General features: G+C 52.7%; 1 protein-coding gene across 1 annotated transcript in view; it reads right to left on the bottom strand.

Moving 5' to 3' along the window:
• ZC3H3 (zinc finger CCCH-type containing 3) overlaps nucleotides 1-25,593 on the bottom strand; it is a 106,734-nt gene that overhangs the window by 15,315 nt on the left and 65,826 nt on the right. Inside the window, exons 5-9 of the mRNA XM_049854520.1 lie at nucleotides 23,676-23,863; nucleotides 16,850-16,892; nucleotides 16,621-16,782; nucleotides 16,480-16,549; nucleotides 14,572-14,703 (exon numbers count right to left, since the gene is read on the bottom strand). Coding sequence (XP_049710477.1) covers nucleotides 14,572-14,703; nucleotides 16,480-16,549; nucleotides 16,621-16,782; nucleotides 16,850-16,892; nucleotides 23,676-23,863 — 595 coding nt within the window. The remainder of the gene's footprint in view (nucleotides 1-14,571; nucleotides 14,704-16,479; nucleotides 16,550-16,620; nucleotides 16,783-16,849; nucleotides 16,893-23,675; nucleotides 23,864-25,593) is intronic.

Genomic DNA, 25,593 nt, shown 5'->3' with positions numbered 1-25,593 from the left:
AATCAAAGAATTATCCCTACAACTTGAACACATAGAAAGAGAGCAACAAAAGAAACCCACAGGCACCAGAAGAAAAAAATAATAAAAATCAGAGCTGAACTAAATGAAATAGAAAACAGAAAAACAATCGAAAGAATTAACAAGACCAAAAGCTGATTTTTTGAAAAACTCAACAAAATTGATAAACCATTGGCCAAACTGACAAAAGAAAAACAGAAGAGGAGGCAAATAACCCGAATAAGAAATGAGATGGGCGATATCACAACAGACCCAACTGAAATTAAAAGAATCATTTCAGATTACTATGAAAAACTATACTCGAACAAATTTGAAAACCTAGAAGAAATGGATGAATTTCTAGAAACACACTACCTACCTAAACTAACACAAACAGAGGTAGAGCAACTAAATAGACCCATAACAAAAGAAGAGATTGAAAAAGTAATCAAAAAACTCCCAACAAAAAAAAAAGCCCTGGTCCAGGCAGCTTCACTGCAGAGTTCTACCAAACTTTCAGAGAAGAGTTAGCACCACTACTACTAAAGGTATTTCAGAGCATAGAAAAGGGCAGAATACTACCAAACTCATTCTATGAAGCCACCATATCCCTGATACCAAAACCAGGTAAAGACACCACAAGAAAAGAAAATTACAGACCTATATCCCTCATGAATGTAGATGCGAAAATCCTCAACAAAATTATAGCCAATAGAATTCAACAACATATCAAAAAAATAATTCACCATGACCAAGCGAGATTCATACCAGGTATGCAGGGATGGCTCAACATTAGAAAAACAATTAATGTAATCCACCACATAAATAAAACAAAGGACAAGAATCACATGACTTTATCAATTGATGCAGAAAAGGCATTTGACAAAGTTCAACACTCATTCACAATAAAAACTCTAGGAAAAATAGGAATAAAAGGAAAATTCCTCAACATAATAAAGGGCATTTATACAAAGCCAACAGCCAACATCACCCTAAATGGAGAGAGCCTGAAAACATTCCCATTGAGATTGGGAACCAGACAAGGATGCCCTTTATCACCACTCTTATTCAACATTGTGCAGGAGGTCCTAGCCAGAGCAATTAGGCTAGATAAAGAAATAGAGGGCATCCAGATCAGCAAGGAAGAAGTAAAAAGTATCTCTATTTCCAGATGACATGATCTTATACACAGAAAACCCTAAGGAATCCTCCAGAAAACTACTGAAACTAATAGAAGAGTTCAGCAGAGTATCGGGATACAAGATAAACATACAAAAATCAGCTGGATTCCTCTATACCAACAAAAAGAACATCGAAGAGGAAATCACCAAATCAATGCCATTTACAGCAGCCCCCAAGAAGATAAAATACTTAGGAATACATCTTACCAGAGTTGTAAAAGACTTATACAAAGAAAACTACAGTACACTTCTGCAAGAAACCAAAAGAGACTTATGTAAGTGGAAAAACATACCTTGCTGATGGATAGGGAGACTTAACATTATAAAAATGTCTATTCTACCAAAAGCGATCTATACATTTAATGCAATTTCGATCCAAGTCCTAAGGACATTCTTTAATGAGATGGAGAAAAAAATCACCAATTTCATATGGAAGGAAAAGTGGCCCCAGACAAATAAGGCATTACTGAAAAAGAAGAACAAAGTGGGAGGCCTTACTTTACCTGATTTTTGAATGTATTATACCGCCACAGTAGTCAAAACAGCCTGGTACTGGTACAACAACAGATACATGGACCAATGGAACAGAATTGAGAATCCAGACATAAATCCATCCACATATGAGCAGCTGATATTTGACAAAGTCCCCAAAACAGTGAAATGGGGAAAAGATAGTCTTTTTAACAAATGGTGCTGGTGTAACTGGATATCCATCTGCAAAAATATGAAACAAGACCCATACCTCACTCCATGCACAAAAACTAACTAAAAATACATCAAAGACCTAAATACAAAATCTAAAACAATAAAGATCATGGAAGAAAAAATAGGGACAATGTTAGGAGCCCTAATACATGGCATAAACAATATACAAAACATTATAAAGAATGTAGAAGAAAAACTAGATAACTGTGAGCTGCTAAAAATCAAGCACCTATGCTCATCCAAAGACTTCACCAAAAGAGGAAAAAGACTATCTACAGGCTGGGAAAAAGTTTTTAGCTATGACGTTTCTGATCAGCGCCTGATCTCTAAAATCTACATGATACTGCAAAAACTCAACTGCAAAAAGACAAATAACCCAATTAAAAAATGGGCAAAAGATATGAATAGATACTTCACTAAAGAAGACATTCAGGTAGCTAACAGATATATGAGGAAATGTTCACATTCATTAGCCATTAGAGAAATGCAGATCAAAACTAAAATGAGGCTGGCATTAATCCAAAAAGCACAAAATAATAAATGTTGGAGAGGCTGTGGAGAGACTAGAACACTTATACACTGCTGGTGGGAATGACAAATGGTACAACCACCTTGGAAATCAATTTGGCACTTCCTTAAAAAAAATTTTCTTTTTTTAAAAAGCTAGAAGTAGAACTACCATATGCTCTAACAATCCCACTCCTTGGAATATATCCTAGAGAAATAAGAGCCTTTACACGAACAGATATACGCACACCCATGTTTATTGCAGCACTGTTTACAATAGCAAAAAGCTGGAAGCAACCAAGGTGTCCATCAACGGATGAATGGATAAATAAATTATGGTATATTCACACAATGGAATACTACGCATCGATAAAGAACAGTGACGAATCTGTGAAACATTTCATAACATGGAGGAAACTGGAAGGCATTATGCTGAGTGAAATTAGTCAGTTGCAAAAGGACAAATATTGTGTAAGACCACTATAACAAGAACTTGAGAAATAGTTTATACTGAGAAGAAAACATTCTTTTGTGGTTACTAGAGGGGGGAGGGAGGGAGAGTGGGAGAGGGGCATTCACTTATCAGATAATAGATAAGAACTACTTTAGGTGATGGGAAAGACAGCACACAATACAGGGGAGGTCAGCACAATTGGACTAAACCAAAAGCAAAGAAGTTTCCTGAATAATCTGAATGCTTCGAAGGCCAGTGTAGCAGAGGCAGGGGTCTGGGGACCATTGTTTCAGGGGACATATAAGTTAATTGGCATAATAAAATCTATTAAGAAAACATTCTGCACCTCACTTTGAAGAGTGGCGTCTGGGCTCTTAAACGCTAGCAAGCAGCCATCTAAGATGCATCAATTGGCTCAACCCACCTGGAGGAAAGGAGAATGGAGAACACCAAGGACACAAGGTGATTACAAGCCCAAGAGACAGAAAGGGCCACATGAACCAGAGACTACATCATCCTGAGACCAGAAGAACTAGATGGTGCCCGGCTACAACCGATGACTTCCCCGACAGGGAACACAACAGAGAATCCCTGAGGGAGCAGGAGAGCAGTGGGATGCAGACCCCAAATTCTCATAAGACCAGACTTAATGGTCTGACTGAGATTAGAAGGATGCCGGTGGTCTTGGCCCCCAGGCCTTCTGTTGGCCTAGGACAGGAACCATTCCTGAAGGCAACTCTTCAGACATGGATTAGACTGGACAATGGGTTGGAGAGGGATGCTGGTGACGAGTGAGCTTCTTGGATCAGGTGGACACTTGAGACTATGTTGCCATCTCCTGCCTGGAGGGGAGATGAGAGAGTGGAGGGGGTTAGAAGCTGGCGAAATGGACATGAAAAGAGAGAGTGGAGGGAGAGAGTGGGCTGTCTCATTAGGGGGAGAGTAACTGGGAGTGTGTAGCAAGGTGTATATGGGTTTTTGTGTGAGAGACTGACTTGATTTATAAACATTCACTTAAAGCACAATAAAAATTATTAAACAAAAAAAACATGGGATGCAGCTAAAGCAGTGTCTAGAGGAAAATGCTATAAATGCCTACATTAAAAAAGAAGAAGACCTCAAATCAACAACCTAACCTTCTATCTAAAGACACTGGAAAAAGAATAGCAAACTAAACCCAAAGCAAGAAGGAAGGAAACAATAAGGACTAGAGCAGAAAAAAATGAAATAGAAAAGAGAATAACAGAAGCAAAAATCAACAAAAACAAAAGTTGGGTCTTAAAAAAGATCAACAAAACTGACAAATCTTTTGCAAGATTGACCAAGGTTGGGGGGTGGGGAGAAGACTCAAATTACTAAAATCAGAAATGAAAAGGGAGACATTACTACCAACCTTACAGAAAACATAAGGAAACAATATGAACAACTGTATGCCAAAAAATTAGATGACTTAGATAAAATGGACAATTTCCTAGAAAGACACATACTACTGAAACTGACTCAAGAAGAAATAGACAATCTCAAGAGACTTATAACAAAGATATTGGATCAGTAATCAAAAAACATCACAAAGACAAGTCTAGGACTAGGTGGCTTCACTGGTGAATTCTACCAAACATTTAAAGAAGAATTAATACCCAGTTTTCATAAACTCTTCTAAAAAATAGAAAATGAAGAAACACTTCCAAACTCATTCTTTGAGGCTAAAACCAGGCAAAGATATAAGTAAGGGAAACTACAAACCGATACCTCTTATAAATATAGATGCAAAAATTCTCAAAAAAATCTAGCAAACTGAATCCAGCAATAATAAAAAGGATTATATACCATGACCAAGTGGGATTTATTCCAGGAATGCAAATTTGGCTTAATATAAAAAAATCAACTAGTATAATATACCACATCAGTGCACAAGAATAAAGAACAAAAACTACACAATCATTTCAATAAACGCAAAAAAGCATACAACAAAATTCAACACTCCTTCATGATAAAAACATTCAACAAACTAGGAATAGAAGGGAACTTCCTCAACCTGATACAGGGTATTTATGAAAAACCCACAGTTGATGTCATACTTAATGGTGAAAGATTGAATACCAAAAACCAAACCAAACCCACCGCCATCGTGTCAATTCCAACCTACAGCAACACTATAGGAGAAAGCAGAACTGCTCCATAGGGTTTCCAAGACTGTAAATCTTTTACAGAAGCAGACTGCCACATCTTTCTCCCATGGAGCAGCTGGTGGGTTCAAACCACCAATTTTTTGGCATACAATCGTTCATAGTGTTTCCTTATGTTTTCTGTAAGGTTGATAGTAATGTCTCCCTTTTCCTTTCCAATTTCAGTAATTTGAGTCTTCTCCCCACCCACCAACCTTGGTCAATTTTGCAAAAGATCTGTCAGTTTTGTTGATGTTTTTTGAAGACCCAACTTTTGTTTTTGTTGATTTTTGCTTCCATTATTCTCTTTTCTATTTCAGTTAGCAGCCAATCACTTTAATCACTGCACTACCAGGGCTCCTTAAAAGCTGAATATTTTCCCCCTAAGATCAAGAACAAGACAAAGATGTCTGCTCTCGCCACTTCTGTTCAATATTGTACTGGAGGTTCTAGGCAGGGTAATTTAAAAAAAAGCCAGACTGGTTGCTGTCAACTTGATTCTGACTCATAGCGACCCTACAGACTGAGTAGTATTACCCCATAGGGTTGCCAAGGAGTTCCTGGTAGATTCAAACTGCTGACCTTTTGGTTAGCAGTCAAACTCTTAACCACTACGCCACCAGGGTTCCCAGTCACAACAATTAGGCAAGGAAAACAAAAAAGTGTACCCCAATCAGAAAGGAAGAAGTAAAACTATCTCTGCATGCAGATGACATGACCATGAATACAGAAAATCCTAAGAAGTACGCTAAAACACTATCAGAGCTAATAAAAAGGTCAGGGAGGTTGCAAGACACAGGAGCAACAGACAAAAATCAATTGTTTTTCTATACAATAGCAATGAGCAAACCAAAAATTCAATAAGAGTATAATTTCAAAAGGGGTGTAAGACAAGTCAACGACAAAAGGGTAGCTTTTTCAGTAAACGATGTTGTGACAATTAGATATCCACATGCAAAAAGATGACCTCGCACCACACACAAAAATTAACCCAAAATGGATCACAGACTTAAACACAAGTGCTAAAACTATAAAACTTTTAAAAGAAAATATTGCATGACTTTGGGTCAGGCCAAGAGTTCTTAGACACAATCCTATAAGCATGAACCATAAATTAATAACAGTAATAATAAAATGATTAACTGAACTTCATTATTGTTATGGGTTGAATTGTATCCCCCCAAAAACGTGTTGTAAATCTTTGTTATGTTAATAAGGAAGGATTAGTGTAGAGTGTGTCTTGAGTCCATCTCTTTTGGATACAAAGGAGATTAAACAAGCAAGGAACAAAGCAGAGATGGGGGAACACAGATGCCAAGCCACATGAAGATTGCCAAGGAACCAGAAAACAGAAGCTGGAGAGACAAGGACCTTCCCCCGGGCCGACAGAGAGAGAAGGCCTTCCCGCAGAGCTGGTGCCCTGAATTGGGACTTCCAGCCTCCTAAACTGTGAGAAAACAAATTTCTGTTGTTAAAGCCATTCACTTGTGGTATTTCTGTTATAGCAGCACCAGATAATCGAGACAGTTATGATTAAAAACTTCTCCACTTCTCCGATCCAAATTCCAATGTCATATTTTAAGGGGATAGAGAAACAAATCACCAATTTCATATGGAAGGGAAAGAAGCCCCGGATAAGCAAAGCACTACTGAAAAAGAAGAAGAAAGTGGGAGGCCTCACCTTACCTGACTTCAGAACCTATTATACAGCCACAGTAGTCAAAACAGCCTGGTATTGGTACAACAACAGACACATAGACCAATGGAACAGAATTGAGAACCCAGACATAGATCCATCCACGTATGAGCAGCTGATATTTGACAAAGGACCAGTGTCAATTAACTGGCGAAAAGACAGCCTTTTTAACAAATGGTGCTGGCATAACTGGATATCCATTTGCAAAAAAATGAAACAGGACCCATACCTCACACCATGCACAAAAACTAACTCCAAGTGGATCAAAGACCTAAACATAAAGACTAAAACGATAAAGATCATGGAAGAAAAAATTGGGACAACCCTAGGAGCCCTAATACAAGGTATAAACAGAATACAAAACATTACCAAAAATGATGAAGAGAAACCCGATAACTGGGAGCTCCTAAAAATCAAACACCTATGCTCATCTAAAGACTTCACCAAAAGAGTAAAAAGACCACCTACAGATTGGGAAAGAATTTTCAGCTATGACATCTCCGACCAGCGCCTGATCTCTAAAATCTACATGATTCTGTCAAAACTCAACCACAAAAAGACAAACAACCCAATCAAGAAGTGGGCAAAGGATATGAACACACATTTCTCTAAAGAAGATATTCAGGCAGCCAACAGATACATGAGAAAATGCTCTCGATCATTAGCCATTAGAGAAATGCAAATTAAAACTACGATGAGATTCCATCTCACACCAGCAAGGCTGGCATTAATCCAAAAAACACAAAATAATAAATGTTGGAGAGGCTGCGGAGAGATTGGAACTCTCATACACTGCTGGTGGGAATGTAAAATGGTACAACCACTTTGGAAATCTATCTGGCGTTATCTTAAACAGTTAGAAATAGAACTACCATACAACCCAGAAATCCCACTCCTCGGAATATACCCTAGAGATACAAGAGCCTTCATACAAACAGATATATGCACACCCATGTTTATTGCAGCTCTGTTTACAATAGCAAAAAGTTGGAAGCAACCAAGGTGTCCATCAACGGATGAATGGGTAAATAAATTGTGGTATATTCACACAATGGAATACTACGCATCGATAAAGAACAGTGACGAATCTCTGAAACATTTCACAACATGGAGGAACCTGGAAGGCATTATGCTGAGCGAAATGAGTCAGAGGCAAAAGGACAAATATTGTATAAGACCACTATTATAAGATCTTGAGAAATAGTAAACCTGAGAAGAGCACATACTTTTGTGGTTACGAGGGGGGGAGGGAGGGAGGGTGGGAGAGGGTTTTTTATTGATTAATCAGTAGATAAGAACTGCTTTAGGTGAAGGGAAAGACAACACTCAATACATGGAAGGTCAGCTCAATTGGACTGGACCAAAAGCAAAGAAGTTTCCGGGATAAAATGAATGCTTCAAAGCTCAGCGGAGCAAGCGCGGGGGTCTGGGGACCATGGTTTGAGGGGACTTCTAAGTCAATTGGCAAAATAATTCTACTATGAAATTATTCTGCATCCCACTTTGAAATGTGGCGTCTGGGGTCTTAAATGCTAACAAGCAGCCATCTAAGATGCAGCAATTGGTCTCAACCCACCTGGAGCAAAGGAAAATGAAGAACACCAAGCCCACATGACAACTAAGAGCCCAAGAGACAGAAAGGGCCACATGAACCAGAGACCTACATCATCCTGAGACCAGAAGAACTAGTTGGTGCCCGGCCACAATCGATGACTGCCCTGACAGGGAGCTCAGCAGAGGACCCCTGAGGGAGCAGGAGATCAGTGGGATGCAGACCTCAAATTCTCATAAAAAGACCAAACTTAATGGTCTGACTGAGACTGGAGGAATCCCGGCGGTCATGCTCTCCAGACCTTCTGTTGACACAGGACAGGAACCATCCCTGAAGACAACTCATCAGACATGAAAGGGACTGGTCAGCGGGTGGGAGAGAGACGCTGATGAAGAGTGAGCTAATTATATCAGGTGTACACTTGAGACTGTGTTGGCAACTCTTGTCTGGAGGGGGGTGGGAGGATAGAGAGAGAGGGAAGCCGGCAAAATTGTCAAGAAAGGAGAGACTGAAAGGGCTGACTCAAGACGGGGAGAGTAAGTGGGAGTAGGGAGTGAGATGTATGTAAACTTATATGTGACAGACTGATTGGATTTGTAAACGTTCACTTGAAGCTTAATAAAAATTATTATTAAAAAAAAAAAAAAAAACTTCTCCACTTCAAAATACACTACTAAAAAAAATAAAAAGACAATTTCTTGCAAAACTTATATCTGATAAATGGCTCATATTTAGAATATATAAAGAACTCTTAGAACTCAATAAGAAGACAAATATTCCAATTTTAAAATGGACAAGAGATTTGAATAGACTTTGTACAAAAGAAAACACAGAAATAGTCAATAAGCACATAAGATGCTCAACATTTTAGCCATTAGAGAAATGCAAAATAAAATCAGAAAGACCACTTCACACCCACTACGAAGGCTACTGTCAAAAAGGCAGATGATAATGAGTGCTGATGAGAATGAGGACAAAATGAAATCCTCATTCATTGCTGGTGAGAACGTCAATTTGACATCTTTTCAGATGGCTAAATACAGAGTTGCCACATGATCCCCAATTCCACTCCGAGGTATCTGCCCAAGAGAAATGAAAACCTAGTCCACTTGTACATAAACGTCAACAGCAGCATTACTCACAATAACCAAAAGCTGGAAATACCCAAATGTCCATCAGCAGATGACACTGTCATTGTTGTTATGTGCCGTCGAGTCGGTTCCGACTCATAGTGACCCTATGCACAACAGAACAAAACACTGTCCGGTCCTGCATCATCCTTACAATCCTCGTTATGCTCGAGCCCATTGTTGCAGCCACTGTGTCAATCCACTTCGTTGAGGGGCTTCCTCTTTTCTGCTGACCCTGTACTCTGCCAAGCATGATGTCCTTCTCCAGGGACTGACCCCTCCTGACAACATGTCCAAAGTATGTAAGATGCAGTCTCTCCATCCCCGCTTCTAAGGAGCATTCTGGCTGTACTTCTTCCAAGACAGATTTGTTCGTTCTTCTGGCAGTCCATGGGATACTTAACATTCTTCGCCAACACCACAATTTAAAGGCATCAATTCTTCTTCGGTCTTCCTTATTCATTGTCCAGCTTTCACATGCATATGATGGGATTGAAAATACCATGGCTTGGGTCAGGCGCACCTTAGTCTTCAAGGTGACATCTTTGTTCTTCAACACTTTGAAGAGGTCCTTTGCGGCAGATTTGCCCAATGCAATGCATCTTTTGATTTCTTGACTGCTGCTTCCATGGTTGTTGATTGTGGATCCAAGTAAAATGAAATCCTTGACAACTTCAGTCTTTTCTCCATTTATCACGATGTTGCTCATTGGTCCAGTTGTGAGGATTTTTGTTTTCTTTATATTGAGGTGTAATCCATACTGAAGGCTGTGGTCTTTGATCTTCATCAGTGAGTGCTTCAAGTTCTCCTCACTTTCAGCAAGCAAGGTTGTGTCATCTGCATAACGCAGGTTGTTAATGAGTCTTCCTCCAATCCTGATGCCCCGTTCTTCTTCATATAGTCCAGCTTCTTGTATTATTTGTTCAGCATACAGACTGAATAGGTATGGTGAAAGAATACAACCCTGACGCACACCTTTCCTGACTTTAAACCAATCAGTGTCCCCTTGTTCTGTCCGAACAACTGCCTCTTGATCTATGTAAAGGCTCCTCACGAGCACAATTAAGCGTTCTGAAATTCCCATTCTTCACAATGTTATCCATAATTTGTTATGATCCACACAGTCGAATGCCTTTGCATAGTCAGTAAAACACAGGTAAACATCCTTCTGATATTCTCTGCTTTCAGCCAGGACCCATCTGACATCAGCAGTGATATCCCTGGTCCCACGTCCTCTTCTGAAACCGGCCTGAACTGGCAGATGATAGGTAAACAAAGTGTGGTCCATCCATACAATGGGATATCGTTCAGCCATAAAAAGAGTGAAGCACAGACACACGCCACAACATGGATGAACCTCCAGAACGTCACGCAAAGTGAGACAAGCCACACACAGAAGACTACATATTGTATGATTTAATTTACATGAAATGTCCAGAAAAGACAAGTCAATAGACACAGAAAGCAGACCAGTGGTTGCTGGGGGCTGAGGGCAGGGATGAGGACTGACTGCAAGGAGGCCTGAGGAGAGTTTTGGGGTGATGGAAGCACTTTGAAACCCTATAGTCGTGATGGCTGCATGACTCCAGGTTTACTAAACCCACTAACTGTGGGGAGATGTATGATGTGCAAAGTGAACCCCAATAAAGCTTTTATTTTTAAGTTGCAAAACAAGTCAGTGGAGAAGAATGGCTGGTTTAATATGTAGTTTGGGGGAAAACGGTTCAGTAATGACAAAAATTAAGTGAGGCCCTACCTCACACCACACACAAACAGCTAACGCACAGCTCTGTGCCTGTTCAAAGGGCTTTAGCTGACTTCCACCAGTCCTGTGAATCACCACAGCCACCTACGAGGTAGGCTCCACCATGACTCCAATTTTACGTTAAAAGGAAACTGAGGCCCAGAGATGAAGTAACTTGTGCAGGGTCCCGGCAGGCCAAGCTGGTCTTACCATGGCCGGGGACCAACAGTGACATGTAGAGCCCCCAGGCTGGCAGAGAAGGCAGAGGAGAGCATCTGTGGCCTAGAGTGGGAAAGACTCCTGAACAAGATGCTCAAAGCACACACTCCACAGGGCGAGAAGCAGAGGACTCTGTCCCATGAAGAGGGGAAGCAATTCCACCATGAAGGACCCGCAGGCAAAGCCAGCAGCGGTGACAGCAGGGAAATGACACCTGGAACTCCAAAGCCATGAAGGCAATGCCTAGGGAACACAGGGACTCCGAGGTGGAGTCAGATGTGGTTGGGGCAGAGCAACAAAGCACAAAGGGACTCCCTAGTGACAGCATGCATCTGGGAGTGGAAACTGAGCCTCACGGCTCTCACTCCGTCAGCCAGAGCCGCAGGTGGGCAGGAAGCACATGAGGCAGCCCAGCCCACAGGCCACAGGCCACAGACTGGCCATGTGCGTGTCGAGGAAATGGGGACACCAATGGTCAGAGGTGTCGGTGCAGACATACAGCAGGTCTCCATGTGCTGCAGGGGTTGCAGGGGGACTGGCTACCATGGGCCGGGTCCCTGTGTTCTGGGGGGGACTGGCCACACTGGGCCCAGGTCCTGTGTTCTAGGGGGGGCTGGTCACCCTGGGCTGGGTCCCCGTGTTCCGGGGGGGGGGGGACTGGCCACCCTGGGCTGGGTCCTCACGTGTAGAGGACACAAGGACAACTGGAGATACCTCAATGGGGTCTTTCCCGCTCACCCTGACCCCCCTGTTCCTTTTAGATTAACATCAAGACAGCTGGCTGCCCAGGAATTCCAAGAAACCCCCAGGCAGCCTCCGCAGCGTTCGCAGCACCCAAGGGCCAGTCCTGGGCAGTAGGTGGGGTGGAACAAGAGGGCCAGAAGGCCCCCCAGAGGGGAGGGCAGATTCACTCCGGCCTAAATTATTCACAGAACAGGGCCGGGCTCTTTAACAGGGCCCCACTTTATGGAGCAGGGTTAACAATTTCACTTGATTCAGTGGAATATTATAAAATCTCTGGGGCCCATTTGAGGACTTCTACTTCAGAAGCAAGGTGACGACTCAGCACTTTTTATCTTATTTAGAGAATACAGTTAACCCTCGCAGGCCCAGGCAGGATCGGGTGTGCTCAGCGCTTTCCCCACATATAATTACAAGCTGCTATCCATCATGCGGGGGAGGACGCCACGCTGACACGCTGAAAGGGACACAGTAAGCACTTCCACTAATAGAATCAGGGCCCAAACACCGCCTGGATATTTTCATTTATATTGTAATATTTTACAATAATTGTCTGAGGCCTCCGTGGGAGTCCTAGGTCCCCCTCACCTGGGTCAGGGTTTGGGAGGCCTCCCATCAGCCCCGCCCACTCAAGGGAGGCCCAGTGGGAGGGCCCAGCCTGCTTCCAGCAGCCACAGCAATGGTGTTCTCCAAGGTCACCCGCCAGGGTCCCTGGTGGCCCAGCCCCTGACCTTTTGGCAGGAAGAGCCGCCTCCAGGGAGCAGGTGCGTGATGGCTGGGCCAGACTGGCCTCAGGGTCCCCTGGAGGCAGCTGGCGGGGCCACCTCACAGCTAGAGGGTAGGATCGGGGAAAGCGTGCATGCGGAGGGCTGTGCGGGGGCCGGGGGGGGTAGCTTCTGTGCAGTCTGGGCTCAGGAGGTGGGGTCCCAGGTCCCAGGTCGGTTAGAAAAGAGCTCTGGAGGGGGAAACTGGCCCTCCACAGATGTGGCCCTGGCTCAGGGCCCAACCCTCTCCTTTTCCACCGGCAGTGGGGGCTTAGTCCTGAGGTGCAGGATTCCCTGAACTTCTTGGGGCTCCTGGCCAGCCCAGGCCTGCCACATACACAGCAGGGGCTTGACAAGGCCCCCAGCCTTGCCCTCTAGTATTTGAGTCCTCAAGGCAGGGAGGGGGTCTAAGGGACAGGGACCTGGCCCTGCCACAGACCCCAGGTGGTGAGCAAGGGCCTCCCGGGCTGGGTCAGCCAGCAGGACCCCAGCAGCCTCTGCCTGCCTTGTCCCACCCCAGGCCCTGGGACCCCTTGCCGTCCCCCCGCCGCCCAGGTACAGGGGAGCCCTGGTGCTTCCTCCAGCCTGGAGTCGGGAGAACTCAGGGAGGAAAGTGGTGTCCGTCCATCTGGGCCACGCAGCTGGGGACGCTGTGGCCCGGCCCCTGCCTGACAACTGGGGGTGGGGGGGGAGGGAGTGGCTTCGGTGGGCCGGAACCTCGCATGCAGCCACAGAACTGCTAATTAAGAAGGGGAAGGAGCCAGCTAAGCTGTCAGGAATTGCTCACAACAGGCCTTCCCGGCTGGCAGGGAAGGTGACAACTGCGGGTGCAATCACAGCATGGCCACTGCCTCCTCGAGGCAGATCAGAGTCCCTGGGAGGGAGCCAGGGCTGGCCAGCTCGCAACTCCCAGAGGCTGCCTTGTCCATGGCCCCTTGCAGGCCCCTTACGTGGCCGTGCCAACGCTCCTGGGGAGGGGCGTGGGCCTCAAGGCTCTACCCCAAGTCCACCTGCACCCTGGCAGCCCCTTAGCCCTCCCTACAGTGCACACCTCCCCCAAACAGTGGCCACCTGCCTCCTCTCACCTCCACCCCAGTCAGAGGCATAGGGGGTGAGGGAGGAGCAGAAGGGGGCACCTGCCCCCAGGCAGAAGTCCAAGGGAGCGCCCGCCGAGGTGCAGAGTGAGATTCCAGGGCACCACAAACATGAAAGACACCTGACTGAGCCAGCTACACAAGACAGGGGAAGGCATTTCTGAAAACGCATCACCACGATCAGCGTCTATCCATCTTGGAATTGGGGACCCACAACTTAAAGGCACCCCTGGGCACTCGTCACCCTCTCTATGCCCTGTCCCAAGCCTCCCCAGCCACACTGTTATCAGCAAGGGCTCTTCACGTCCCCTCCTCTCGGCCTCCCCAGTGGCTCCCCTCCTGGGGGTCCCCCTCCTGCGCCCCCCATGTGACCCTTCCCGTGAAACTTTCCCTCCAGGCCTCACACTCTGTCTGTCTGCCCAATGGGAGTGGCTGAAGACCAAGTTCAAAGCCCGTCTACCACCATTCCCCGAAGCATGACCTCTCTGTGACCGGGTGACCCTCAGAGTGCAGGTCGGGGGCCGGGAGTGTGTAGGAAACACAACAGGCCAGGGGAAATCGCCAGGCTGGGGGCCTGGGCCCCGGATGCCACCGGACCCCGTGCCCCTTCACCGCCCCTCACCTTGGCACCCAGCGGGCAGTAACCTTTGAGGAAGTCCTTGCAGACCTCTGCCTTTCGGGACACGTAGACGTGGCTGTAGGGACAGTCGCTGTTGCTGCAGATTCCCTTCAGGAAGTAGGAGCACACGGGCATCTGTGGGGGGGCCAGACCCCGACATGGGGGCAAAGGGGTGAGGGCCAGACGCCCACATGGGAGGGTAAGGCCCAGACCTGACACATCCCACAAGTGCCTGCCTGCACCCCACCTCCAACCCTGGAACTAGGCACTCGCCCCATTTCACAGATGGAAAATCAAGCCTCAGGCAGCTGGTGCAGCTGGTGGCTGGTGAGCCCAGAGGGGGCCCCAGAGTCCCCACAGGGGCCCCTCGCCCCACCCTCTGCCAACACACGGGGGGGCACCGAAAGGCCGGGCAGCCTGCTCAGCAATCGACCCAGGCCCCCCCAGGGCCCCACCCGACAGGCCAGGCAGTGGAGGGGGAGTGCCCTGCTGCTGCCCGGCCCACCTCTCCCACCCACAGCCTCTACCAGGTTCCTTCCCCTCTGTGGGGCATCAGTGTCCCTCCTCTGTCAGACCCCTGCACCCCCAGGACCCTGACCCTGCTGTGGTACCCCCACCCCATCAATCCCAGCGGTAAGGAGGGCCTCTGCACCAAGCCCCTCCAGGCTCGAGCCCCGCTCAGCACCTGCTGTGATTCAGAATGAACTCCAGGTGCTGTGGGCTGCTCGAGGCCCCCAGGGCCCCAACAGGGAGGTGCTGAGCAGTGGCCCGAGACCCTGGTCCCTGCCAGGAGATGGCACACAGAGGTTTTAAAAAGCCACTTTTCTGGGGTAAGGAACGGGCAGGGGCAAGGCCAGGGGGGCGGGAGGGGGAAAGCAAAGAAACAAAGGGTGATTTCCCGTGGACGCCTGTGTTTTTAATTGTCTCTTAACTGCAGCCGCAGAGGGGAAGAGGGGCTGGGGGCTCTCCGGGGCTGGCGGTGGAGCGGCTGCCGACGACTCCCTTAATGCAGTTTTTGATATAGAGCCCAAATTAGCTCTAATAAAAAGGGATAATAAAGCCAACTCTTACACCAAACGAAACCCCTCCTAGCTGTCAGATCGGGGCCATTATCAAGAGGAAACTGCGTTCTCATTTCAATTAACCTTGTTTGCACCCCACCACGTCCACACAAATAACAATAACATTAATTCAGGGCGCTGGTGCGGCGGCCGCAGATAGCTCAGTGTGCAGGCTCAGAGCTGGCAGCTAATGAAGCCGAAACCCGACGTGAACCTCCAAACTGCTCACAGCAGAGCTTCGGAGCTCCATTAGGGAGGAAAACGCTGATTCTTTTCAAGTCCCTCAAGAGGAAAAGCTGTTGGTAGCAGCAGCCGCCTCTGCTCGGGGAGCCTTGCTCTGCCCCTCCAGTGGCCCCTCAGCTGCTGTCCCTGAACCCCTACCTGCCCCGGGTGCTGCGGCCACCACAAGCCTTGGGTGCCGGGTGATGGGGGCCGAGGGTCATCAGATGGCCAGGCTGCCTCCCTGGCTCCTGCGTCTCCCCAGCCAGCACCCACCTGAGCCCAGAGGTCCCTGGGTCCTTGCCTGCAGAGGGACCTTCCTCCTCTCAGGGCTGGTCCAGGGGTGGAGCCATGGGGGTACCTGAACCACAGACCCCCTCCCCGCCTACCTTGCCCACTCCCAAGGTCCTCAGGGCCCCCTCACAGAGCACCCCAGCTCCACAGCACAGCTCTCCAGATCTTCCCTCCCACCTCCAGCAGTTTCAGGGGAGCTGCTGACCCTAACATGAAGAGGCAGGTAAGGCCTCAGCCCTGGGCCCCCTGGAGCTGTGTCTCAGGTGCAGGGTGAGCATGGCAATGGGGGTGGGGCAGGGAGAAGAGAAAGGTATAGGGCCCGGAAGGTGGCACTGACCTTGTCCTTGGAGACGTGGTGGGAGAAGGGGCAGGTCCCATCTGTCTTCTTACAGGTGCCCCGGAGGAACCTGCGGGCGGGAAGGTGAGCAGGGGGCGGGGGGGGCAGGGGAGGACAGGAGTGGGGTGGGGGGGCAGGTACCTGGTGCACACGGCCACCTTCTCAGGGTCGTGGATGTAGGGGCAGCGCTCACCGCGGTTGCAGCGGCCAAAGCGGTTGTAGTACATGCAGTACTCGTCCCTCCGCCCTTGCCTCTTCTGCCTCGCCTGGCGGATGATGGCCAGGCTGCGCTGCACGGCCCGGCTGTGGAGAGGGACCGGCGTGTGAGCCCGGGCGGTAGGGCACCCCCAACCCAGCCCCAGGTGCATACCTGGCCAGGGAGCGGCTGCAGCTGCTGGCTGGGTCCAGGCGGCCTGTGGAGGGAAGGGCCCGGTCACACCAAGCCTACAGCCAGGTCACTGCCCTGCCTCCTCAGCCCCACTTGGCCAAGGCTTTCGAGAGGGACCCCACACTCATCTCAGGCAGGCTGCCTCCTCCAGGAAGCCACCCTGAGCTGTCTTGAGGAAGAACGGCTGGGCTGGCACCACCACGCCCACGGGAGAGGCATGATGAGCACTGTGGGGGCAGGAGGCCCTCCTAGGCCTGGCCCTCAGGCCACTCTCAGGGCCCCAGTGGGCTCGGCCTCATGGCAGTCCTGTTCCCCTGGGTCCCATCCTTGTGGTCAGGCTGCCATGTGGCAGGGTGGCAGGATGGCTATCCCTGAGGCTGAGCAGTGACGAGCCCATGCACTCTGCAGGTCCCTGATCTTCCTGGCCCCCCGGTGCAAACATGCAGCTGCCCCCCCTCGGCCCTGAGCTCCCCTCCCGGAGCACAGTGGAGGCCCAGACACTCAGACTGAGAGGTCAGTTCCTGCAGCAGAGCCACCTGCCAGGCAGCCACCGAGGTCACGGCCAGCTGGTAAGGGAGCCTGGAGCGGCTTTTACGTTTTTAAAGGTTGTAAAAAACCCCAAAACAAAAGGACGCCTGTTCCACTGAGAAGCATGAGAGCAGCAGAGCCTAAAGCAGGGGCCACCCTACTCAGCCCCGCAGAGCCCACACCCCGAGGTTCCACCTTCCCAGCTTGTCTAAAGGAGCGCTCGGTGGGTGAGGGGTGAGCAGGGCAGGTACAGGAGGGTGCAGACGCCTCCAGGGCTCTGGGTGGCCGCTGGGCAGGCTGCGGTGAGGGCCCCAAGGGCCAAGTGGGTGGGGGGGGGACAGGCTCCCCTTTCCTCAAAGACTCGCATTACCAGTCACAAACCAGACCAGATTTCCTGCGGGCAACTGCTGAAACGGACCCGGCAGTGAGAACCATCTGAGTGGCTGGTCCTGCTCCTCTGCCTCGAGCTGTGCCCCATCCAGCACTGAGCCTGGTGGACACTGTACCAAAGCCCCCCACCTCCTGCAGCTCCGCTTAGAGAGGCGGGGAGGGTCTGTCCCAGCAGCCAGCCTCAGGGGCTCTCACTGCCGCCCCCCTGGCATTTCCTTAGCTCCTTTCAGCGCCCCCTCCCTCCATGCCCAAATCAAAGGTGCTGGTACCTCAGACCCAAGGGGCCTAGTCTGGCTCCACCCACTCCCTGAAGCCCAGCCCACTACACAAGCAGAGTGACGTGTGACAGTCACGCCAGAGGGCTCTCCCCTCACACTAGCCAGCCCGGGGGTCCACCACCTGCACACTTGGAGGCTCCAGGGCTCCCCACGCACTCAGCCCAACTCTGAGCCCTGAGGCCCTGGACCCTTCTGCAGCCCTCCCCTGTGACAGGGCGTGGGTGGTGTCTACACGCGTCCTCACAGCCTTGGGGATGGTGGGGGACCCTGTGGGGAGGGGCCCTCTGGGCAAGCTGGTGGGGGAGACTGACCACCACCCCACCTGGAGCTACTTTGAGCTCCATCCCCCCAGGGCTGAGGGTCAACCACCTCCGGAGCAGAGTGGGGCTCTGCAGCAGGGGTAGGGGGAGCTGGTCATAGGCTCCTGGTGTGGGGGGGGGGGGCGGTGACAGCAGAAGCAGGCACACCTGGCTGTGGTTGAGTCCCCTGTTCCGGGCTGGGGACACCCGTCCAATGGCTCTAGGTGGCACCAGAACCCGCTACCCCACCAGCCTGCATGTGGGCGATGACCGGGTGCAATCTGAGAGCCTGTCAATGGCACGGCTTTCCTGGGTTGTCACCAGGCTGTCACCAGGTGCAGGGACACCACAGTGCCATCTGCTCCAGCCCGGGGGCCACGCGCCACCTGCCTGCCTGCCTGCCTGCCTGTCGGACTGCAGCACTGGGGGGCCCGGAGACAGCGGCCCTCCCCACTCTCTATTCTTAAAAAAACGTCTGCGCTCTGTTCAGCTCAGCGGGAGTTTTGACAGGAACGGGACGCAGCTTTTCAAAGGCTTCGCAGTGTTAAAAATACATATAAAATAGCTGGCTTGAAAAAAGGCAGCCAAGAGAGGTGCTAACACCTGTCACTCCTGACCTGGGCGGCCTGGAGAGCAGAAGGTGCTGAGCCTTCTAGAGAACTCTCACCCCAGGAGCCCCAAAATAGATGGCCCCACCCCCAGCTGGGAAGGAAGAGCTGGCTTCCTTGCTGGGGAGCGTCCAGGCGCGAGGGCAGGCTGGGGACTCAGCAGACAGCGCTGGCCGGTGCGAGTACAAGCTGGGGCAGGAGGCCGACCAGGGCCAGCAGAACCGGGCCCTCTGGCCAGAGCCTGCTGGGAGCAACCACCTCATGTGCTGCCAGACGACCACCAACCATGGGGATCCCAGGTCGCCCCTCTGCCTGGCCCCCGCCCCTTGGGGACAGCTGGTCCTTGACCCGAGGTCCCAGGCATGGCTTTTTCTTGGGGCCCTCTGGTCAGGATGGCCCTTGGTTCCCTGCTGTGGAGATCTGACAGTGAGTCTGTTGAGTGGGGAGTGGCAGGGTGGGGCCTGGGGGGTAGAGCAGCGGGATGGCGGAGGGAGAGTTGCAGGATAGCGCGCGGAGCTGCAGGGTGGTGGAGGGAGAGCTGCAGGGTGGGAGGGAGCTGCAGGGTGCGGGGGAGCTGCAGGGTCGGGGGGAGCTGCAGGGTGGGGGCTTCAGGGTGGGGGAGGGAGAGCTGCAGGGTGGCAGGGAGCTGCAGGGTGGAGGGGAACTGCAGGGTGGGGGAGCTGCAGGGTGGGGGCTTCAGGGTGGGGGAGGGAGAGCTGCAGGGTGGCAGGGAGCTGCAGGGTGGGAGAGGGACAGCAGGGTGGAGCCTGGGAGGAAGCACAGCAGGGTAGGGCTCAGGGGCCCATCCTGTGTGGCCCTGGCAGCACCCCACAGCTGAGGACAGACCCACGCCTCGCTGGGGACTCCCACTGCCCTGCGTCGCCAAGCATATGTGGGAACCAGGTCTGGGCCAGAGGTGGCGTTCAGGGGCTCACAGATGACCTGGGGCCAGTGTTCCACTGGAGGACCACAGGCACCTGGTGCCGCACACAGGCCCAGAGGGGTCCACGCCAGAGCTCCAGGGAGGGTCCTGGTGTCTGCCTGGTGGACAGGGGGCCTTGGTTCCAGGAGCCCTAGGGAGGCCAAGGACCAGGCTGCCCCAGGCATCAAGCCAGGCAGGGAGGCTGTCCTAGAAAGGCAGGTGAAGGAGTCAGGCCGCCCCTCCAAGAAGGCCGGCACTTTCCTTCTGAGGTCCAAGTTTTGCTGACAGCAGACTAAGAAATTTATTTCTTTAATTATCATTCATAGAAGTGGGATCCACTGGTCAGCAGAAGGCCCTACCGGCGGAACCATCTACTGTCCTAACGGTGATCAGGGCTGGCCCACACAATGGGGTCGGGGGGGCAGGAAAGCCATCCAAGTCCCCCCCCCACACCCAGGAGGCAAAGCCTGTCCCTGTGCAGCCAGCTGGCTTAGTGGCACGCCAGAGGCCTCGTCAGGGCCGGGACACGTCAGGAGAACTCGAGGGGGATAGGCAGAGGTGGGAGACAGTGGGTGTGAACCGGGATAGCCTGTTCACACCATGACAGCCTTGGTGACGTCACCGGCTCTGCTGCCAGCCAAGCCTTTTGTCATGTGTGTACGTGTGTAGCGGAGGGTTCTGCAGAGCTCAGCACTTGGGAACCGGGTAGTGAGGAGTGTGGCAGCATGCTGGGAAGGGCGGGCCGCAGGGTGCTGGGCTGGGGCAGCTGCAGCCAGGCCTGCACCTGGGCCCCGAGGCGCCCCCTTACCCTCATGGCTCCCTCCAGAGCCCCCAGTGTGCTCCCCCTGGGGCTCCGATCACCATCGCCCAGGGGCAGCCAGCTAGCCTAGGCTCAGACTCAGGCTGTCTCGATGTCCAGAGGCTGCAAGCACAGCCATGTGGCCCCTGGGGCAGCTCTAAGGAGGTAGCATCCCTTCAGCCTCAGCGGCTCCTCCCGGGATTCCCCTTCCTCACAGGATCAGCCCACCGCCCTGGCGCCACCATCTGCACTTACACCCATTTTGGGTGGAGGCCCCACATCTGGCCTCACTTGGGCACTGAATCCCTTGAGGGGCTTGGCCCAACGGCTTCGGTTTCGGATGAAGTCGGGGCCTCCTGACAGGGACACGAGAAGCCAGGCTGCCTCCCACAAGAGTAGGTGAGGGGCACGGCAGCGGTGAGGGCGTCACTGAACTTGGTGGCCCCCCAAGGCGTGTGGCCTTGTGACCTGCTCTGGCCAATGCAGTGCTGGCTGAGTAGCCGGGCCCCTGCGGCCAGGTGAGCTCCGATCTGCAGCCAGAGGAGAGCCTGCCACAGGCCTCCGCTCCTTACACCCAAGGCTGTCCCTGCAGCAGAACCTCGCCACCAGGCTGATACACTGGCCGGCGGTGCCGCCGGGCTGGGCGCTGACTTGACGGCTGTCATCCTGGATGCTCAGCTGCAACATCTGTGAGCACAGCTTTGTAACAACTGGGGGCTGTGAACACGGCCGTCGTGGTGTGTATAAAAATTCACCGTTCTTACCGGAGCCTGAGGCCCATGCAATCGGCACTCCAAACCTCATCTTCTCGTGCACTCTCCCTCCTTGCTGAACCCCAGAGTGCCAGTCCCCACGCACACCCAGTCTGCTGCTCTGCCCCAGGGCCTTCGCACAGCTGCCGCCCATCTGGAATGCTATTCCTCCAAACCTACCCTGGCCCTGTTCCTTTAATTCCTTCCACCTCCACGCAGATGTGCCCCTCGGAAAGCACCCCCCGACCACCCGCCTGCCTGGAGTGACCCCTGTGTCCCACTACTCTCCTGGTGACCCTCCCTCGAGGGGTCCTGCTGCCCAAGCAGGGACAGATGTGGGGCAGCCCATCGCCACCTGACACAGTTGGGTTTTTTATTACCTGTGGGCACTGCCGGGCACCCAGCCGACCCTGTAGAGGACTGTTTATACAGCTGGCCCCTCCACAGCCCCATTCCCCCAACTCTGGCCCGGCTGGTGGGTTCACATATGCTCACTGGGGCCCACCCCCTCTCGCCTGTGCAGAGCCCAGCTGATGCCATGCCCAATGCCAGACAAGTGAAAGGCCATTCTATGGGGTCAGGCCCAACCAAGTCACCTCCCCACCTGGAAAAACAATCAGCAGTTATTGGTCTGAGTCTATAAGTTCTGGGGAGTTACATCACACAGCAGAGCTGAGAGATGCACGAGCAGATAGCGCTAGGTCTGACTCTCCAACGACCAGGCCTTGGATGAGAATGGCCCATCCTGTGGAGCCCAGGCTTGTTCTTCCTGCAGGTGCTCAGCACCCCACACCTCTGTGCCCAGGGAGGGGCCACACTCAGCCTCAAGGGCCTGTCAGAGTGCCTCTGCCTGGCATTTGGGCCCAGCGCTGCTGCCCCCTGTGGTCCAAGCCCTCGGCCCAGCATTGCCCCTTCACCTGCACTCCTTGCTGGCGCCTCAGTGTCATTCTGGCCCAAGAGCGTTACTCTGCACACATCACCGGCTTTCCCTGACTCTCAGTCAGCTCAGCACCAGTCGTCACGGCCCCACTCCAAGTCCAAATCCCCCATGCTACATGGGATGCCAGCCCCGTGCTCTAACCCAGTGCACAGCGACCTCCCCACCACCCACACTGACCACCCTGATTCCGAAGACCACCCTGGTGGGGTGTGGCTGTGCAGTGAAGGCCGGCCTGCCGCCCTCTCCCTGGAGCTGTGCCTGCCTGGGAAAGATGGCCTGGATCCCGAGAGGGGTCAGGCCGGGGCGGGCACCAGCCTCACAGCCCCTCCTCCCCCAGGAGCTCCCTGGAGCCCTGGGGCCTTTGCCACCCAGCACACTGCCGGGATCGCACCTTTGTTTTTGTGATGGACAAGGAGGAGGGTAAAATTGGACTGAAACCAAGATATTTTTCTAGTTAATTTGTACAATAACCGAGTCTGAAGAATCCCCTCCTCCTAAGCCTGTCTCCTGAGCTGCTGGAGCACACGCAGCCACCTCCAGACACAGTTGGTGAGGCGTTGCCAACACAATTACCGGACGCGGGCCCAGGTGTTCACGAGCTGGGCCTGGTTACCATACTCGCTTGTTGCCTTTGTCCAAAAGACACGCACTTGCACACGGCCACAGAGAGTCGAGGCCCCGTCGGCAGGAGGGGGGCCCTCCAGACTGCCTGAGCCCCCCAGCCCTGCAGGCCTCCCCAGGGCCAGCAGAGGAGAACGTGCACCCAACGCGGCCCGGCCAACCAGCCCCCATCTCACAGCGTTGGCCACCGGTGCCACATGTGTGGTCAGGAGTAAAACTAACCCTTGGCTGGGATGAGGCCCATCTGGGAAAACCCCTAGGATGGCTCACTGCAGCGCCAGGCCCTCCAGCCTTGGACTTTATCCCCACACGACTGAACCACAACCAACTCCCTTTTAGGGAGTTGGGCCCAGAGGAAGCAGGAGCGCCCACACAGACACCTGCAGGGCCACAGTGCCCTGCTGAGGGCATGACCCTCCCACCACTGCCCCCCACCCTACCTGGCACCCCCCCAAGCTCTGTGACCTGACCCTCAACCCGCCCAGGCTCCCCCCACCCCACCTGGCATGCCTCCTGCCCCACCTAGCGTGCCCACCCCAAGCCCTGTGCCTCCACACTGCTCAGCGTTCCTGCCCTGCCAGGCATCCCTAACATCCCCACCCAGAACTCTGTCTCCCGCCCTACCCCATACCCCCCACCCCACGTCCCCCTACCCAGCCCTGAACCCTCACCTGTGCGGGGGAGCAGCCTGCTGCCCCCATCACTGGGCCGGCCCGAGGTCTTGGAGAGCTTGTTGGCTGACACCCTGTAGAGGACTCCTCCGATGCAGCGGTAACCCTTGTTCCGCCACCGGGGGGCACTCGGCAGGGCTTTCCCAGATCCAGTGGTGGCTGGACGGAGGCGATTCAACACCAGGGACCTGCAGAGATGGGGAAGGCCCGTCAGACTTGGTGGCTGTCAGCACCAGAGGCCCAGGCCCGGGAGCAGATGCACCACAGCCCCCGACAGACATGCCCCGCCACCACTGGCACCACCTGCCTGACAGTTTTGTGGTCCTAGGAGGTGCCCCTTGACTGCCTGCCAGGCTGGGTGCTTGTGACCGCCTGAAGAGCCACGCACACACCCTGGGAGGGACATCACCCTGGGCTGGTGGGCAGCACTACCCTGACCACCTGGGGGGGGGCACTGCTGGGTAAGGGTCCCTGGGCAAATGCTGCAGGGCTGAGGGGGGCTGCAGGGGTACTGTACGTTGGCAAAAAGCCCAGGGTCAGGGAGCTGGGCTAGGACCCTCCTCCCGATACCCTCACTGGCCCTGCCAAGGAGCCCACACTCCAGGGAAACCCCCACGCCCTCAGCGAAGCCCAAGGGTGGGGCACTCAGGAGGGTCGTCACCCACAGAGGACCCTAGAGACGGTCCCCACACTTTGCTGAAGGTGACCTTATCCCCAAGAGGAGGCCCGGGTCCTGCGGCCCCGTGGGGTGCACCCTAGCAGAACGGTACGTGCACCGTCCCATGGTATCTGAGCTGAGCCACTGAATATCAGGCAGGCGAATGGGTCTGCACCTATCCTGGCAACCTCCTCCAGGTCCCCGTGCTCACACACTGAGACCCCCAGGGCCCTGCAGCCCACCACAAGTCCAGCTCCAAAGAGCACGAGGCCAGAACATGAGTTTCCCTCCAGGGGGCACACAGACCCCCAACTCTGCACACAGGGGCAGCACACCTGTGTATGGAGGGACGCAGTGTGAGGAGGGTGGGCATCAGGCAGCAGTGGCCACCTGCAGTGGGTGTCAGGAACGGGGCAGGGGGTCATGGCCCTTCAGGGCTTGGTCTGTCCGTCTGCGAGCTGGCCAAGCCTCCAAGGGCCCACAAGCGAGAGGATGTGGGAGGCACGGCGGGGGCAAAGCTGAGAAGCAGAGGCCATCAGAAAGCCTCAGAGGCACTTAACCCAGTTTCCCTTAATTAAAATTCAAGTGCAGACACTTAACTTGGGAGGAATGAGCCTGCCAAGGGCCTCACCACGGCTAGGGGGTCCCGTGGGCTCCAGTGCTCCCAGCCCACCGCTCTGGGCAAGAGGGCTGGGTGGGGAAGGAGTATTCACAGTCCTGAGGGACCCCAGCTCTAGCTGCCCTGCCTGGCAATGCCAGGGCGTGAGGAGGGGCGGGTGAGGCCGGCTGGGTCTTCCTGCCCAGGAGGGCAGTAGTGTGTCCCTAGCCCCTTTCCGAAGAGCTGTCAGGCCTGGCAGTCCAGACTGTACTGCCCGGAGACACAGGCTCAGCCTGAGCATGTCACCATACCGTGCACTAGCCCAGGACAGTGGACTCACAGCTCACCAATCTGAGGCCAACAGGTCCCTGGTGACAAAGGCTGAGATGCTGTGACACCTGGCACCAAGCCACTAGCCCATGTGGTCCGAGAGGGCAAGGAACTCTGAAGGCCGCCCCCTTGGCCCAGCACCCTCAGCCTGGGTCTGTGAAGGGCCCACCCTGGGCAGGAAGGTCCAGTGGCTCCTCCTGCCCAGCCACCCCATCTACCCATGAGCCCTGCCCCCACTGCCCCCACCCACCTGCCCACCCCACCCCCTCTGTCTGGCCCCAGGCTGCAGGGGCACACCGTGAACCCCTCCTCTTCACGGGCTGCTCTGAAGG

This window comes from Elephas maximus, chromosome 15, assembly GCF_024166365.1.
Source record: "Elephas maximus indicus isolate mEleMax1 chromosome 15, mEleMax1 primary haplotype, whole genome shotgun sequence".
Lineage (NCBI taxonomy): Eukaryota > Metazoa > Chordata > Mammalia > Proboscidea > Elephantidae > Elephas > Elephas maximus.
Note: the sequence above shows the minus strand (reverse complement) of the source record. Positions and strands in the feature narration are given on the sequence as shown.